We start from the raw sequence: 19240 nt of genomic DNA on the forward strand, positions 1-19240 counted from the left end.
CCGTTAAATTTTCTCCTCCCTCCCCCCCTCCCTCTCACCACCCTCGTTTCCTTTGGATTTTTCACTTCCTTTCTTTGTTTACTGCACTCCTGCTCATAGTTGCCTGCATTCATGTGGAATAAATGATTCATGCCCATAATTCTTGGTTCCTAGGAGATAAAAATTTCATGCAGTAATGTTATTGATTATATTTCATTCATTGTCTATAATGTGCTTTGTGTGGCACCTCTAGGCACATGGCTCCCAGTTTAAGTACCTATTTGAATATTTTCTGAGACTCCTAATTTATAGTGTGAATATTTATTTAATCATTCTACATCCTAAGACAAGTTAACTGGGCACTTTGTATCATAGCAAGGATACTTGAATTCAACCTTTTTTAGGAAGGAAGGGGCAAATTTGGGAGGCCCCTAGTGTGATGCACTAGAGACATTTTACATTACACCAGTGATACACAGAATTTGGCAGATTAAATGTGTATGTATGAATTTATTGTATGGATTTCAAGACCCAAATTTTTTTTAAAAAATTTTTTTTTTTTCAACGTTTATTTATTTTTGGGACAGAGAGAGACAGAGCATGAACGGGGGAGGGGCAGAGAGAGAGGGAGTCACAGAATCGGAAACAGGCTCCAGGCTCTGAGCCATCAACCCAGAGCCCGACGCGGGGCTCGAACTCACGGACCGCGAGATCGTGACCTGGCTGAAGTCGGACGCTTAACCGACTGCGCCACCCAGGCGCCCCAAGACCCAAATTTTTGTGTGAAACACGTACTATTCTGCCTCTGCAGTACATGTTCACTTGTGCTACCTCCACGCCCACCTGCAACATTTACACGGAATGTAACCTTTTGCCTACATCCATAGTCAAAATGAAAGAAGCATAACCTTGAAGTTGCTGGGTTATTTCAATCCAACTAGCAAACAGCTTTTGTGGTTCACTAATGGAAATAGTTCAGACGTTGGAGCGGAAGAATTGCAATTGGCGCCTCAGTAATGGATGGATTTGCTGCTCAGAATCTTTGAGGGAAAGGAAGTGCAATGCCTGTGCCATGTGTAGTGTGCTGTGCCATCAATTTAATGACAGACTTCCTAAAAATCATTTCTGCCTTTTTTGCTATGTATTTCTCCAGTCCCTATTTGTCAACTTTAATTTTTCTCCTTTTTGGTGGTTTGTGACAATTAGAGGTCTCATTCCAAAATAGCTGCACTTCATATTGATCATTTGTAGTCCTTTAGCAATACAGGCAGCATTATTATGCATTAGCCTTAAGTGTGTGTATGTATGTTAAATCACTACTGGTGTGCTAGAGAAGTGGGAAGAAAAAAACAGCACCAGAGAGACCCTGCAGGCCTAGGTTCCACTCCTGGCTCTCTCTGCCACTGACTAGATATGTGAATTTTTCATTAAATCTCTCTGGGCCTCAGTTTCTGATGCTGTTTTGAAGTGATACTGGATTAGGTAATGTCTAAGTCAGTTTTTGATTTAAAATTCTTTGTGCTGCTGTGTACAGTGGAACCCTCAGCTTGATATCTCAATAGTTACATTTGGGGGGTTAGGGATTTGATATGGCAATCTCTTAGTGCTCTTTTAATAGTATAATAGAGTTGTTTCATGTACACATGTACTGAAAAAAAGTGGGTTTTCTTTTTTTCCAGGACAGTGGCTTTGTCCATATTCATACTCCAATAATCACATCCAATGACTGTGAAGGGGCTGGAGAACTGTTCCAAGTTGAAGTAAGTTGTGCTTCTCATCTTGAAGGATAGGTTGCTCTTCAATATTGTTCTTTTGAGGGTTTGCTTTAAATTTAATAAGAGTTGTATGGATAGACCATGACTAGAACCTGAAACGTTGTCAGTAGTAATCCTTAAAAAACATACATAGAAAATTCAAACCTCTCTGATTTCCTGTCCTACTAGCTATCTTACTTGCATTGTGACTCAAAGGAATGGGTCTTTAATTTAGTACTTCATTTGCTTTCCTTCTACAACTATGAATTGGTGAACTAGAAAACCCTGAAGAGATTAATAAAGATTTTAAGATCCCTTTTGTGCGTGTTAAGCCCTAGTTAATGTTTTTGGATGAGTCATATTTTAAAAGATAAAATAAGAAAGTATACATGTGGATATTTTCTTCTCCAAAGTCTTTTAAAAACATGTTTTCATAAGAAATGTATACCTCATGTATACTTCATTAAGCCTCTGATTTTTTTTTTTTTTTATTATCTTTTAGAGTTTATTCATTTATTTTGAGAGGTAGAGAAAGCACGAATCGGGGGGGGGGGGGGGGTGCGGGCAGAAAGGGGGAATCCCAAACAGGCTCTACACTGTCAGCACAGAGCCAGACGCAGGACTCAAACCCACGAAGTGGGAGATCATGACCTGGGCCGAAGTTGGCCGCTTAACTAATAACTAAGCCACCCAGGTACCCCATGAATGCTCCAATTTTAATTCTTTGTTCAGCAGTAATTTTTTGAGCTCCTGGTATATGCCAGGCATTGTCAGCTTGCCCTTGTTGCACATTATTTGAAAGTTACCAGTTTTTTGTGTTTTTTTTTTTTACTTGTAGGCAGTTGAAAGTCATTCATTTACCAATTTCACAGCCTGTTTAAGATCATTGGCCAGTAATACAATAATACACAAAGAGAAATTATGTTGATAAGTGGTGCTTTTTGTATTTCTTTCATTTATTCAGTGATTTCTTTATCTCTAAGAAGTCAGAATTCTTATTTATACATCTGGGTGATTCCATTAAATGGCAAGACCTGTATATAATTGTTCTGCTCTAGTTCTGAACATCCTGACTCTTGATAATGGTGCTTTCTCTTATTATTGAACAAAGTATTCACTGGGAGAAGTTGTCCTGATGTGTTGAAGGCATTATTCAAAATGATAATCAAATGCTGTCTATATTCATACATAGTTTGAAGAAATCTTGATAGTTTTTGCAAAAACGCAAAATAAAAATTCTTCATTGAACATTTAAACTGGTAATGAGTTCAAAAAAGGTAGCAAATGATAAAAGAACAATACCTACATTATGAAAAACATTCTCGTTAAGCATTTATGTTGTGTATTTTCTCTGCACCTTAATAGCCTTCTGAATACTGAAGTGAAGAAGAGTTACCCACCTTAACTACATGTCATAGTCCCTTATTCTAAGCAACCGAATATGAAAAACCAAATGACAGGGAAAGAAAGGTATAATTTAAAGGAGTTTTTACAAATAAGAAGGTAATTATTAAAGAGACCCAAATTAAACAAGTAAAAAAAAAATCTGTAATAAACTGAAATAATGATACATTTGAAGATAACTGCTTTGCTACCAGGGAAATCCCATAAGCAAGTCTGAATGATTACAGTCTGTGTGTTTTGGCTTTTAAACAATATAAGGCAAGCTACCAGATAAGTATAAATACAGGAGAAGGGAAAGATAGATATTTCTGAAGCTAAACAAATGAGAAGTGTTCAGTGTTTGTGTCATTTCAGGGCCAGGTTAAAGAATTTCGTATAGTGGAATTAGACTTGCCTATACAGGATACCAGAAAGAAATGCTCTGAAATTTTGTAGGCTCCTGCAGTCAGGCTTTAGATCAGGTTTCAGCAATTGGTGGCTTCTCTGCTGTGACCTGCTGTCTTTGTTGCTTTTAGAAGTTTGGTGTTTAAGACTTGTCTTCTGCCCCTGCTGCCCCTCTGTCCTTTGAAAGCAGTGCTCCTTCTTATTCCCGCCTCAGACACCTCTGTTCAGTACTAATTCCAAGGGTCATTGTGTTAGTTTCCTCCTGACTGCACGTAAAGGCACTGGGGTTTGAATCTTGGCACCCCACTGTTAGGAGGAAGTAGAGTTGCATATTTAAATTCTTCCTTCTCTTTATAGTGCTCTTTTTTACTGTGACAACAATGAAGTGTTAGTAACTATTTAAAGTTAAGGATGCCTAGTCCACACCCAAGTTTGAGGACAATAGTAAATGGCCACCTTGAAATGCACTATAGGAACGCATGCTTCTCTAATACACTCTTGAGAAGTGATAGCATGTCCCAGCATTTTAGTTCCTTTTTCTTCACTTCTGTTTCCTGCTTTAAGACTTTGGATATTTGTTAAGGTTTTGGTACTACTGAACACATATGGAGGAAGTTGCATTCAAGGCATGTGTATGTGATTCAGCAGACATTTGTACCACCTGTGTTCAAGATGCTAGCTCGTCCCTGAGAAGGTAAAAGAGATTAAAGCCAAGAATTAGAGATTATGACAAAAATTAGCTGTTCATTCTCTAAGATGAAACTGCTTTATGTATGTATTTGAGGTTACAGTGTTACCAATTACAAGTGGCATGGAATCTAGAGGAAAATTAGGTCCATGAGGATTGACTTGGTCAGGAAAATCTTCAAAATGAATTTGTGACTTGAGTGTAACCTAGGGAGAATATTCCTCATAGGGGAACACTGTGAGCAGAGTCAAGTAATTGAGTGTGGGGTTTTCCTTGGACTCTGGGTGGACAAATTAGAAGGTTCATATTGGTAAATGATAGAAAATAAACTTGGATAGCTATAGGAATGAAAAGATGGAGCAGATTTTTAAAAGAACTTTATTGAGATATAGTTTACATACCATAAAATTTACCCACTTAAAACATACAGTTCCATGGTTTTTAGTATATTCACCAGATTGTGCAGCCATCAGTTACTACAATCTAATTTTAGGCCTTTTCATCACCCCAAAGTGAAACCTGGTACCCATTAGCAGTCCCTTCGCATTCCCACCCCCAGCTTTAGGGAACGACTAAACTGCTCTCTATAGATTTGTCTTTTGGGGAACATTTCATATAAATGGAATCATATAACATTTCTGGCTTTTTTTCACTTAGCACGAAGTTTTTGAAGTTCATTCATGCTGTAGCATTTATCGGTACTTCATTCCCTTTCACATTCAACTAGTATACTGTTGTGTAGATGTACAACATTATGTTTATCCATTTGGCAGTTGTTTGGTATTTGGGTTGTTTCTACCTTCTTTCTGGCTGTTATGAATAATGCTACTATGAACATTTGTGAAAACATTTCGATGAACATATGATTTCATGTCTCTTGGGTGGAATTGCTGAGTCATATGGTAACCCTGTGTTTAATATTTTGAGAAGCTGCCAAACCATTTTCCAAAGTGGCTGCACCATCGTACGTTACGACCCACAATGCACGGGGTTCCAGTTTCTCCACATCTTTGCCAACCCTTATTATTGCCCTTCTGTTTTTGTTTTTTTGTTTCTTAAACATAGCCATACCCAGAGGGTATGAAGTTGTATTTCATTGTTTGCTTTTTGCTTTTGACCATTTGCAATTTATATGTAAATGTGTAATTCACGTTTAAGTTTTTAAAATTACAATTCTGTTATGCCAAAGCGTGATAGATAAATGGTCACACATTGTGAAATTAAATTAGGCTGAGAAAATCTAAAAGTAATACTTCATATAATAGGAATATTATTCAAGCCTAGAAATTACACATTTAAATACTTTTTAAAGCTAAGAATGAACTGAAAGTGTAAGCCTATTAAATGAAACCCAAGAAGATGTGTAATTTCATAGCTGAATCTCATACTGTGGGGAGTCTCATACTAAGATTTTCATGCTGAATCTTACACTGTATATTGAAGTTTGGCATTAGATTGGTTTGCTTTTGTGTTTGTGTGTGTGGTAATACATGTAACATAATATTTACCATTTTAACCATTTTTAAGTGTACAATTCAATACCATTAGTTCTGTTTACAGTGCTATACAACCGTTACTACTATCTATTTCTTAAAACTTCTTCATCACTCCGACAGAAGCTCTGTGGCAGAAGCTCTTGATTCCCCTCTCCCCCTAGTAACCTCTAATCTACTTTTTCGCTCTATGGATTTCTTGTTCTGGAATTTCGCATAAATGGAATCATACAATATGTGGCCTTTTGTGTCTGGCTTCTGTTGTAGCATGTATCTGAATTTCATTTCTTTTTATTACTAAGTCATATTATACTGTGTGGATATACCATATTTTGTTCAACCATTTATTCACTGGTAGACGTTAGGTTGTGTCTACGTTTGGATGTTATTGATAATGCTGCTCTGAATATTTGTGTACAAGTTTTTGTTTGAACACTTGTTTTCGGTTCTTCTGAGTATATACCAAGGAGTGGAACTGCTGGGTCATATGACTATTCTATGTTTAACTCTTTGAGAAACTGCCAAATTAATTTTCCACAGTGGCCGCACCATATTATATTCCCAGCAGCAGTGTGTGAGGGTTCCAGTTTCACTGCATCATCGCCAATGTTTGTAATTTTCAGTTTCTGATTATAGCCATTCTAATGGATGCAGTATCTCTTTGTGGGTTTGATTTGCACTTCCTTAATGACAAAGAATGTTGAGCATCTTTTCATGTGCCTGTTGGTCATTTGTATATCTTTGGAGAAGTGTCTACTTAAGTCTTTTTTCAATTTTTTAATTAGCTTGTTTGTCTTTTTGTTGTTGAGTATAGGAGTTCTTTTTCTATTCTAGAAACAAGTCTATTCCCTCCATTTCTCCAGCAGTGTGAATGAAGCCTCTGATGTTGCCCCTGGGTGGCACAGCCTTGGTATGCCCATAATCTCCCAGAGATGGCATTGATTCTGGTTGGACTCTCTGGCTATCTCTTTCCCATAGCACACCCAGCTCTTAAACTCCACCAATTCCAGGTGATTGCACTATTGTTTTCAACAATATTCCGGAGCATAAATTGCTTCACAGACTGATCCAGTCAAATTCAGGCCCCTTTAAAGGTGTACTTCCCAAAGTCAGTGTTTGAATGTATCCTGAGCCCACAAAGTCTCCTCCCTGCTATCTCTCAGGTTGGCAGTTTAGTCTTTGTCTCCAGTGAATCTGTCCATAGCTAGCATTAGCCTTTTAGCACAAGCATTTTTTAAGAGTACCCTTAGGTTTGAACTTCTCCATACTCTGTTGCAAATGAAGTTGGTTTCTTTAAAAAAGAAGTGAAAGTGCTTTTATAGCCTGCTTCTATCCCTGGGCAAAATCCCTGAACCAGGCTGTGGTACTGGAGGCAGGGACAATGGACACTTCTAAGTGACATGCCGATATAGCAACCGAGCTCCACGGAGTGGGTAGCAGCCCCACGTCTCCTCGGCTTGGCTCTCCCAGTGTGGAACCCACACCCTGTGAGGCTGGGCAAGAGAATCAGGGCCCAGTATTCTTAGTGCCTTGCCCAAGGCCGAGCCTCCTTCTGATCAGCAGGGACTGGGCAGAAGAAGGGAGACCCTACCTCTTGGCCACATTCACCCAGAACTTAGCTTCAGCAGTAGGTAGCTGTGGAGAAGGTGAGAAATGCTGGCATGCTGTCCCTCCTGCTAAGGTAGTCCTCCAGCTGGGAGCTGAGGTTTTAAAAAGCCTTCTTTCATTGGCTGTTTTATCTATCTGGAGTGGAGTTTCTGTCATGCTGAGCTGTGATGGGGAAGGGAGGGGGAGTGGGTTGTCATTTAAACACCACTTGTCCTTACCAAGTTTTGGTAGATTTTCTTGAATAGATGTTTCTTCATTTGCAGTATGTCCTTAGGACCATTCCCAGAGACTTTGAATAGCTGGGGTGAGGGTAAGGTGTGTTTTTTATTTTTTATTTTATAGCTTTCATCAGTTTCACTGAGGAGTGGGTCTGCGCAACTACCCCTCTGTCATGCCAAAGGTGAGAGTTAAAAAGGGGGAAAAAGACTCGTTACTTTGAACTACTTTTTACCACCACAATCCTCAGTTTTCTCACTTGTAAAATGTGATTGACACTATGCTTATAAGTTGTAAGGATTAAGTGACACGTATGAAAACTTAAAACTGCTTTTCAAAAATAAAAGTTCATATGCAAACTTAATAAGATAATAATATGCAAAACTTAATAAACAAAACTTTCTCTTTTCCAAACTGTTGTGCATTCTAGAAATGGTAACCGTAAGTTACTGGACCTCAGAAATTTTACTTCTTTTATGTTTTTATGGCTAAGTCATTTATGACACACATCATTTTGGTTCTGCTTGATGTTTCCACTTTTCTAATACTCTTACCTGTTTCTTTTAAACCTTCAAGATGGTATGAGGGCTAACCCAGTTCCAACCTCTTCTCAGAACAACTTTTTCATCTAACATGAAGCTTTTCCTTCTTCCAAATCCTGTTGTACTTGTGTTCAGTTGCTGCATAGCCTATTTTGACATTCAGTTGTTCTTTACTGGGTTTTTTTTACATCTGTTTTGTTTCCTCATGTAGATTGTAAACTTCTTGTGGGGAAGAATTGTGTCCTCCACGCTACCTGACATTGGTGGGACATTTGGATACTTGGGCTTTTTTTTTTTTTTTTAAGTTTATTTATCTATTTTGAGAGAGAGAATTGGGGAGAATTGGGGAAGCAGAGAGAGAGAGAGAGAGAGAGAGAGAGAGAGAGAGAGAATTCAAGCCGGCTTCACACTGTCAGCGCAGAGGCCATCGTGAGGCTCAGACTTACCAATTGTGAGATCATGACCTGAGCTGAGATCAAGAGTTGGACGCTTAACCAACTGAGCCACCCAGGCACCCAGGATACTTGTTTTGATGAATATTTTCTGTGGGCGCTTTTAGCTTTGCAGAACTTTCAGCTTTAAGATTAATCCTTTTCTTCTTTGTCGAGAATGTTCATTTCTGCTAGGGGCATCCAGTTTCTGCCATGTGAAAAATGCCTACAACACATATGTAGGAAAATAGATAAGAGACATACATACTAGTGTTTGCCCCAGGCCCGGGGCCTACTGTTTTGTGTGCTTTGAATTTTTAATCATCTGCTTGTATTACTTAAAAACAACAACAACACAAATATGTAAAAGTTACGTTGTTCACAAGTGACAAAGGGTGTGTAAAAAATTAGTTTCCCTTCCACTCCTGACTCTCAGCTACCCAGTTCTCCTTGCCCTAGGCAGTCACTGTTCTCGTTTTCTCTTGAGAGTTTGTACCAGCCTTTATTTCTGTCAGCAATATGCGTGGGTGCTATTTCTTATGAATCATCTGTCAGTGTATTACCAAATTTTTTTAACTTTTCTTTTCCAATTTTAACCAGATACATTACTTTTTCAATGAAACTAATTAAAGAGAAGAAAGAAAATATCACAGTAGATTAAGAGAAGCAAATCTGCTTTCTGGGGCATTGAGAAGAGCACTGGCTTGATACTGTGTTTTTGCTGTTTCCATTGGGAAGTGAGGATTTTGTGAATCAACACATGGTTTAAAAAAAAGAAAAATCCCTCAGACTGTGAGCCCATACAGCCTGCTGCTACTAGGTCTCATTCGGAAGACTGAGCTATTTCTTCCATCCTACGGCATCCACCAAGTAGAGTACGTTCTTAAAATGATCTAATGTCATCAGCCACACAACTGGACTAAAACTGCACTATTTGATTCATCTTGTAAATATTTGTTAATCCTCCTTTCTTGTGAAAACTACTGTGCTAGTTAGTGCTGTTTGACTTACAAAGTTATTTCCGTTTCGCTTCTCAGCAAATGAATTTGCAAGACATTTTTAAATGGGAAAAACAAAATCCAGAATAATAAATGCCACCAAAATAATGTGACTTTGAAAGCCAGACATATTAAAAGAAAATTGCAGATATTACAAGGATACATTTTAAGTCAAATCATTAAGAATATAAAAACACTGTGAAATCTGAATCCAGTTATGCTTGGGTTCATAATTTTAAAATAGTTTTACTTTGATTCAGATGCCAGTATTTTACCCTGATGATAGATCAAACTAATAACATCTAATGTTTTGTACAGTATGTTAAGTCAACTAATACTTTTATAGTACTTGATTGTATGTATGTTATTTCATTGGTGTTTTTTGTAATGTTAGACCACTAGACAGGCTTTCTAAAAGGACTAATCCCATTTTATTAGCTTTAAGTAATCCAGGCAGAAAAAGAAAGAGAAATAACATTTATTGAATACCAAGTATATTTCAGGCACCATGTCAAGTTCCTTTATATTATATCATCTTTTCAGCAACCTTTTGAAGTAGGAATTTGTTTGCCTTTGGGAGAACAAATACCGTGTGTTTCTTGTACATTATTGTATAATACCTGGTACATTCTCTGGCACATGGTAGGTGCTCCATAAATATTTGTAGAGTAAGTTCTCTTTCTTTTTTACATGAGGAAACCAGGCTCAGATTTAAAAACAAAACAAAACAAAAAAAACAGCTTACCAAAGACCGCACAGTTAAGGGACAGAGTTGTAGTTTAAACAAGAACTGTTTGGCAGTCAAGTAAATGCTGTTTGTACACATCACATTGACTCCTGAAATTGGCTTTTGAGAAAGATACCAAAACTTTAAAGTTTTGAAGTTAAAGATTCTTCATGAGGTAGCAGACTACTGTTAAGGGCTGAGCACCACACTAAAATAAAGTATCCTTGCCTTTTCTTTTTGGCCATTCTTCCCAGACAGCCTTTTATTTTCCTTGGGGAAGGAGAATAACAACATTTACTGATAACCTATGGTTGACAAGAGCTTTAAGTACTGCTTGTTTTTGTATAAGTAACCTATGAGTAATTCTTAATTCATTTTATTAAATATCATGTAGATACCAAATAATGCAAGCTATGTAGGCAGTGTAAAGCATACACCCGTACCCATTACTGAACTTAAGGAATAGAACATTGTTAGTACCTTTGATCCCTCACTTTGTGCCTTTCCCATTCCATCTCCCTCCCTTTTCCTACTGTGCCAATTTTATGTTTGTTTTCCTGTGCTTTAAAAAAAAAAAAAGTTTTAGGGGTGCCTGGGTGGTTTAGTCAGTTAAGTGTCGACTTCAGCTCAGGTCATGATCTCACAGTTTGTGATCAAGCCCCATGTTGGGCTGGCTGCTGTCAGTGCAGAGCCCACTTCGAATCCTGTTTTCCCCTTTTTCTGCCCCTCCCCCGCTCTTGCTTGTGTTTGCTCTCTCTCTTTCTCAAAAATAAACATTAAAATAGTTTTAGGGATGCCTGGCTAGCTGAGTCTTTTAAGTTCAGGTCATGTTCTCACAGTTAGTGAGATTGAGCCCTGCATTGGGCACTGATAACTGGAGCCTGCTTGGGATTCTCTCTCTCCCTCTCTCTCTCCCTCTCTCTCTCCCTCTCTCTCTCCCTCTCTCTCTCCCTCTCTCTCTCCCTCTCTCTCCCTCTCCCTCCCCTTCCCTCCCTCTCCCCTCCCCACCTATCCCTCTCCTGCTCCTGCTTTCTCTCAAAATAAACTTTAAAAAGTAATAAATAAAAAAAATATTTTTACCACATGGGTGTGCTTGTAGGCAAAATATTGTTTCTTTTTGCATGGTTTTCAACTTAATACAAATGGAATCATTCTATTCTGTGATAAGTTGGGTTTTTGTTTTTGGTGTGGTTTTTTTTTTCCCCCTCTGTATATTTCAATTCAATCCAAATCTCTGGGAATTAAGATTTAAGCATTAGTATTTTTTAAGGCTCTCCGGGTGATTCCAATATGCCTTCAAGAGTATTTACGAAATAGTGGAAGTGCATGTTTATAGTTTCAGTTTTGCTACATAAATCCAGATTTTTACTGAAAGAGAAGAATGTATTCAAACTCCCACCAGTAGGGTGTGCTGTTCCACATCCTTGCCAACCCCTGATATTTTTAGTCTTCTAAAATTTCACCAATCTCAAGGATGTAAAATGGGATCTTGATGTCATTTTCTCTGATAAATATTGAGGTTGGGAATGTTTTCTTATGGTTATTGGCCACTCATTTCTTTTTCTATAATATTTTCTATTGTGTTGTCTTTTCATATCAGTGTTTTTATATTCTGGATAATATTTACCCTTTGTTGAGTGTATTGTTGCAGATATTTTATCTCAGTTTCTGGCTTGCATTTTCTCTTTCTTTATAGTATCTTTTGATAAACAGTTCTTAATTTGAATTTAGTCAAGCTTCAGTCATTTCCTTTATGGTCTGTGCTTTTGTATCTTGCTTAAGAAATCTTTTATTGGGATGCCTGAGTGGCTCAGTCGGTTAAGCATCCAACTTCAGCTTAGGTCATGATCTCACGGTTTGTGAGTTTGAGCCCTGTTTCGGGCTCAGTGGTGACAGCTCGGAGCCTAGAGCCTGCTTCTGATTCTGTCTCTCTTTCTGTCCCCTCTCCCACTTGCACTCTGTCTCTCTCAAAAATAAATAAACATTTAAAAAAGTTTTTTAAAGAAATCTTTTATTGTCTCCTAAAAATTTTATAGCTTGTGCATTATACATATGTCTTTAATCTACCTGGAATTGAGTTTTGAATATGATGTAAGAGTCCCGGTTTTTTTTAATGGATAACTGTTTCAACACTGTTTATTGAATAGTTCGTTTCTCTTCTTGTGATCACAGTTGCCAACTCTGTCATAAATCAAGTTTCCACATATGTGTGTTTCTGTATGTTGTATTCAGTGGTTTATCAGAATATTCCTATGCCAATACCTCACTCTCTCAATTGCTATAGCTATTTGAGAAATCTTAACATGTAGTAAGAATCTTTCTACCCGTTCTTAGGAGTTTCTTGGCTATCCTGGATCTTTTTCTCTTCCATAGAAATTAATCAATCATGTTGACAAGCCCCAAAAGGAACTCTATCTGGCCTTTAATTGGAATAGCACTGATTCTGTAGATCAATTTGGAAAAACTGGCATCTTTATGGTATCAAATTCTTATCCCTGGACATGATAGATCACTCTGTATTAGGAGTTTTTAATCTTTTTCAAAACAGTTTAATCATTTTATTTATACAGATTATGAATACCTTTTTATATTTAATCCTAGGCACTTTATATTTTTTGTATTATTAAATGTTGTGTTTATCTTTGGAAGTATATTTTTCATTTATTGGGTACAGTTTTCAATATATATGTATTAGAACAAGATTATTGTATATGCAGATATGTAATATGTTTACTGATATTTAGTATACTTTATCTGCCATTTACTGATATGTTAAAATCCTCTGGTACTTTTTCCATTTTTTGTCATAGTTTTTGCTTTATGTGTTCTTTAGGCTATGTTACTGGGTATATACAAACTTAGAACCACTTGTTGATTAAAATCAATGTGCAGTTTTATAGTGGGCCTCTTTCATTCTAGCACTGTGTTTTGCCTCATTGTCTATTTTGTTTGATGTTGACTTCACCATACTAACTCGGTTTTGATCAGTATTTGTTATGCTTTTTACTATCACTCATTGTTTTACTGTTAACCTTTTGATTTTGTCTTATGTTTAAATTGTAATCTTGGAAACAGCGTATAGTTTAGATTTTTGAAAACATTAAATCACTTAGTCTTTGCCCTTTTCCTGTTTAATTTAGTCCACTAATGTTTATTGTGATTGCTTATGCATTTGGATTTCTTTTAAACATCTTACTTGGTGCCTCTGTCCTTTTTTTTTTTTTTTTTCTTTAAAAAAAAAAGTTCCTCCCTTTTTTGCCTTCTTTTGAAAAAATTAAAATCTTTTACTGGTTCTTTTTTTTTTTTTTAATGCTCCTTGTTTAGAAGAGACTACTGGGGGTAAAGGAAAAAGGAGAATTTGAGGCAGTGATTCTCAATCTTGACTGCATGTTTAATTCACCTAGAAACATTAAAAAGTATGAATACCATGAGGCACCTGGGTGGCTCAGTCGGTTAAGCATCTGACTTCAGCTCAGGTCATGGTCTCATGGTCTGTGAGTTCGAGCCCCGTGTCAGGCTCTGTGCTCACAGCTCAGAGCCTGGAGCCTGCTTCGGATTCTGTGTCTCCCTCTCTCTCTGCTCCTCCCCTGCTCATGTTCTATCTCTGTCTCAAAAATAAATAAAAACATTTCTAAAAAATTAAAAAAAAAAAGTATGAATACCTGGGCTGTGCCCCCAGAAATCCAAATTAATTGGTCTGAGATGTCATCTAGCCTGGGGAATTTTTAAAGCTTACCAGGTGCAGTCAATATTAAAAGCTACTGCCTTTGGAGAAACTCTTAAATATACGACATCAAATGTAGAAACAGGCTTAAAAAGCTAGGTGATTATGGTGAACATCCTTTTCTCCCCTATACCTATAACTCTTTTGCCTCTACCAACTAGGAGAATTCACTAGCTAGTTCAGTTTTTTTTTCCTGTTATGTACTAGTAAGCACAGCTTCATATTGTGTCATGTTGAGAATTTGTATTAAAAATTGTTTTTTAAATTAAAATGAGCAGGGGAGCACCTGACTGGCTCAGTCAATGGAACATGTGACTCTTGGTTGATTTGGGGATTGTGAGTACCAGCCCCACATTGGGTGTAGAGATTTCTTAAAAATAAAATCTTTTAAAAAAATAATAAAATGAGCTGGTCCTCAAATCTTTATCCAGAAGATAAAGCTGACACATGAAACTGTAGCTGGAATAACTAAATATTTAATTGGATTTTATATGGTAATTGTACAGAATTATTAAATGTCAAATGTAGTTCACATTTTGTTTGGTAAGTCTGCTAGGAGAATTCTCTGACAAGAGAAATTAGGTGCTAGAGTGGTCAGTGATGTCCACAGGACAAAGTAGGCAATTTGTGACTCTTTTTGATATTTCTGTCTTTGATTTTTGCTCTTAATTTTATCTTTCACTTTCTGCGATGAATAATTGTAGAAAGAGAAGCACGGTGAGTAAAATATATAGTGTATTAAGTATTGTAGTGACTGTCTCAAAAGGTAGCTTCCTAGTGTACTCTGCTTCCCAGTGTTAAAACCCTTCTGTTGTCCCCTCCCACACTTCATTTGAGCCATTTCTGTGTAACCAGTAAAGCAAGATAGAAATGAAGCTTCCTTAGCTAAGTCAAAACCTTAGTTTCTGCCTTTGGTCTTTCGGAATGTCAGCTCTAGGGGAAGGCAGCATCTGTATGAGAAGTCTGACTGCCATGAGACCATCATGCTTTGAGCTAGCCCACACTAGTCATGTGGGAAAGCTAAAGACAAAGATTCCAGGCCAGCACCCAGCTGTTGGAGCCATCCCAGCTAAGGTACCAGACTTGTGGTTGAAGAAATCATCTTGGATGTCTAGCCCAGTTGAACCTTTAGATGACTTCAGTCCCAGCAGCCATTTGGCTGTAACCACATGAGAGATCCCAAGCAAGAACCACCCAGATGAGCCTAAGCAACCCACAGAATCATGAAAGATAGCAGTAGATGTTTAAGCCACTGAGGTTTAGAGTGCTGTGTTACTCGGCAATGGATAATCAGAACAGATGGTGATTTGTACTGTGGAATAAATTAAAGTCAGGGAAAAGAGGTTAGGAAGTTGTTGGAAGGGCATTCAGGTTTAAACTGGGTGGTCAGAAAAAGACTCAGAAGATATTCAAACAAAAATATGATGGATGTGAGTGAGTGAGTGAGTAATGTTGATGCCTGGGGGAAGAACATTCTTCAGTCAGAAGGAACAGCAAATACAAAGGCCCTGTGCCTGAAGCTGCCTAAAGTTTTTAAGAAATAACCATGAAGGCCAGTGTAGATGTAGTGAATGAGGGGAACTCAGACTGGTGGTGTAACAGGTTGGGAGTAGGGGCAGGTGATCTAGGGCTGTGATGTTTAACTTCGTAAGGTGCAATATAACAAGTGTATTGTGATAACCCCTTTTTCTCTTGAAGTATAGATAATAGAAGCTTTTAAGCACTTTATTTTAAAAAGAAAATAATACAGTGTTCCCAGCTTCCTTATAAAGAAGACATTAGGTGAAAGTAATATAATTTGCATATTTCGTTGTATGAATGCTGTGGTGTGACAAGTCTAGATAGGCAAGCCATTATATAGAGTTGCTCACACTTTGAGAGTTGTAAATTAGGATTTAAATAGATATGTTGTATTAGTGACTCTAAAGCCATGAAATGTGTTGCTAATGATGATGGGATTTTGTGATATAGTGAATAATTCTTGGTGTAGAGTTCTACACCAAAGTGCAAGCTTCCCTTAATTAACATGGAAGATGCATCCTGGAAAATTCAGAGTATATTGAAAGAACAAAATTCACATAATTCACAAGAATGTTCCATGGAATATTTGAAACTGATAGTACCCAGTAAACACCAATACTTCTCCCTAATCATTGTGATGATCAAGATTCCTACTAGAAACCTCAGATAGAGGGCTTTACAAAAGGCCATTGTGAGAAATTTAACTTGTAGTGAGATGCAAAGTCATTAGGGAGTTCTAAGCAGAGGCATGATATAAATCACATGTTTTAATGAAATTACTCTGCTGTATGGAGAATAAATGGTAGGTGGGTAAGTACAGAAGAAGAAGAACTACTTAAGAATCTAATGCAGTAATCCAGGTAGACAGATGATAGGGGTTTAGACCAGAGTTGAAATGGTAGATCCTAAAATGTGGTTGGATTCTGGATATATTTAGAAAGTAGTTTATGCATGTCAGCACCAAGGCACATTTTTTGTTGTTGTTGTTTTTGTCATCTCTACTCCTGGCCTGTATTTTCCCAGTAGTTATGATGGCGAGTCCACATCTGTTAAAACCTTTAAACTTTTAATATGGAGGAGATTGTTTTTTTCTACAAATGGTTGTTTCCATTGCTTATTTTTTATCATTTTATTTTTTTAAATTTTTTTCATCATGATAAGTGTACTCTTTAATCCCCATCCTGTATTTCCCCCCATTCCCCTCCCCACCTCCCCTCTGGTAACCATCAGTTCCTTCTCTGTAGTTAAGAGTCTGTTTCTTGGTTTGTCTTTTTTTTTTCCTTTGCTCTTTTGTTTTGTTTCTTAAATTCCACATGTGAGTGAAATCATATGGTATTTGTCTTTGACTTATTTCGCTTAGCATAATAACTCTAGCTCCATCCATTTTGTTGAAAATTAAATAATTAAATTAGAATACATTAAATAATTAAAGTATGAAGTTGACTTTCCTTTTTTTTTTTTTTTTTTTTTTTTTTTTTTTTTTTTTGTTAACATGAACTTTAATGTTTCTGGTCCAGACATTAGAATTTAGTTAAGTGCTCAAATGAAAAGGTCAGCTTCATAAACACTAGAAAACTCTTTTGAGCTTATTCTTTTTAGGGCCAATGCCATTTAATTGTTTTTGAGGAATGGATTTTTGTTGAAAGTCAGACACTTATTTTATGGTTGCCATCCTTGAAGGAAGCATTCCATGGCATTGTTGACTTAAGGAGACACTTTGATCTCCAAAAATGATACAGATCTTTTTTTGATGATGTTTGAGTAGCACCAAAATGATGACATTTATATTCATATGCCTTATAATAGTTTGTTCTTAAGTACCACAGCCACAGGTGAAAATGACCAAGCCCTTCTGTTCCAAGTATCATCATCTCGCTTTGCTCCACACAGCAACTGCAGGAAAATGTTTTTACATTGTTGATTGGATTCAATTTTTATACTGGGAGGAGGTATGGGACATAAGGGACAGGCTTTCTTAGAAATTTGACAAGGATTCAAGATGCTTGGTGCAATTTTGTTTTATAAAGATTTGAGTGTCTATTATGTCTAGTGGTAGCCAAGTCCTTTAGGAGGGACAAAAGAAATATAAAATAGTCCCTATCAGGAAGGAACTAGGGAAGACATGAGTGCATACAAAGTTGAATAACATTATAAACCAGTAAATGATTAGGTGGAGAAGATTGGTGAAGCATTATATCTCGGGGAACAGCAAAAACAAACACTGAGGGTAAGAATGACTAAGGTAAATGGAGGGAACAAGATCAGTTAGGTTTGAAGAGTATTTTCAATATGTTTTTCTGTTTTTGAGAGGTTTTAATTGAAAATAATAGAAAGAAGCCTGAAAAGGTAAAGGAGCTTAGAACAGAGTAGAGGACACACTGCAAAACCAGTGAGGATTTATAGGCTCGATGAAAGCATCAAGAATAGGGTAGAAGGAGGGAGAGATAGGAGTAGGTAGTAGATCATGGACATAAAATCTAGATATGAAGTGATACAGACCAGGTCTTGGTAGCGATGGTAAACATGGAAAGGAGGGAGCGAAAGAGAAGTTTTAAAGTGTTGACGAAAAGGTTTGGAACCAATGCTTTTATGATCAGAAAGAGCTAAAGGGGAATTTTTCTGATAAGTCATATTTCAAATTAGCCTTTAATGCTTGAATATTTCCCTCCCGCCTCCTCTTAGGGTTCTCACTTTTTCCTTTACCTCAGTAAATGTGAGATGTTCATTTCGTTGATACGTACAAGTGGTTTGGAGACTTAACTCTGGACAATAGATGTCCCTTCTCATGGAAAAGGGCTAGAAAATGGGACAAGCTAGAAGCATGTCATATCCGTCTTTATAGCCCCAGTCTGATAACTAATATGGCAAAATTAATATTTTTTAAATGATAATGAAGAAAATGGTTGCTACATTTTCCCTTACCCCTTCATATTTGGGAGCAAATTTGACTTTTGGCAATTAGCATTGTTTCTCTCCTGAAAGAAAAAAAAGGTAAGGCAGCATTGTTTGTTCACCTTTTGTTTTGCCCCCGCCTCACCCTCTGATCTTACAGACAACCAAACCCATTTTCTTGTTATTTCCTTTGTTCTTTCTCTCTTTCTGGACTGCTCAGCAGGAAAGCGGACTGTTTACAAACAGTCTGAGCTAACAACTTCCTTTTCTGCTGATCAAATAGTTGCCAAAATGAAACCTTTCACAGGGCTGAGGGTGGGTGTTCTAGCTAGTGGGTGTTCTGGAATGTAAATGGATCTTTATTTTAAGAAAGATTATTTTTATATTAGAAGTTCAGTGTATACTAAGATACACACATTTGTAGCGATTGGAAAGTAAGGAAACATGACCTCGACTTACTGGAGATTATTGAATCATTGAAAGACCTACTTACATGGCTTGTTAATAGTAGGAGACTCAAAACTACCATAATCAGCAAAGTAGAATATAGCTTATTGTGCCTGTTTTCCTTGGGTTTGGTTTTTATAGATGTGGGATGCAGTCTATGGCATGTCAGGGCAATTGCTGTGACAGGATATCAACCCCCTTTGAGACACAGCTTGACAGGGAACATAAAACTACAAAACCACCAACCTTTGGGGACTATATGACAGATTTAGTTTCTGTGTTTTGTTTTATATAATCAGAATTCCATACTTAGGAGAGACTAATAGACTTTTTTAAAAAAGCATTTTGAATCCTATTGTGTTGTTTCTACTGACAGGAAAAAAAAAAAAAATAGAGCAACCTGGTGTATTAGAAAGATAATTGTACCAGAAA

General features: G+C 37.1%; 1 protein-coding gene across 5 annotated transcripts in view; it reads left to right on the plus strand.

Annotated features, from left to right (window-relative positions):
• The window catches only part of NARS2 (asparaginyl-tRNA synthetase 2, mitochondrial), a 138300-nt gene that overhangs the window by 13728 nt on the left and 105332 nt on the right, over positions 1–19240 (plus strand). For all 5 annotated transcript variants that reach the window (XR_007156508.1, XR_007156509.1, XM_047879162.1 and 2 more), the window contains exon 5: positions 1659–1739. Coding sequence is in view for 3 of the 5 variants with exons in the window: in XM_047879162.1 (XP_047735118.1) it covers positions 1659–1739 (81 nt within the window). In the remaining 2 variants the exon portion in view is untranslated. The remainder of the gene's footprint in view (positions 1–1658; positions 1740–19240) is intronic.

This window comes from Prionailurus viverrinus, chromosome D1 (assembly GCF_022837055.1).
Source record: "Prionailurus viverrinus isolate Anna chromosome D1, UM_Priviv_1.0, whole genome shotgun sequence".
In the NCBI taxonomy this organism is placed as follows: Eukaryota; Metazoa; Chordata; class Mammalia; order Carnivora; family Felidae; genus Prionailurus; species Prionailurus viverrinus.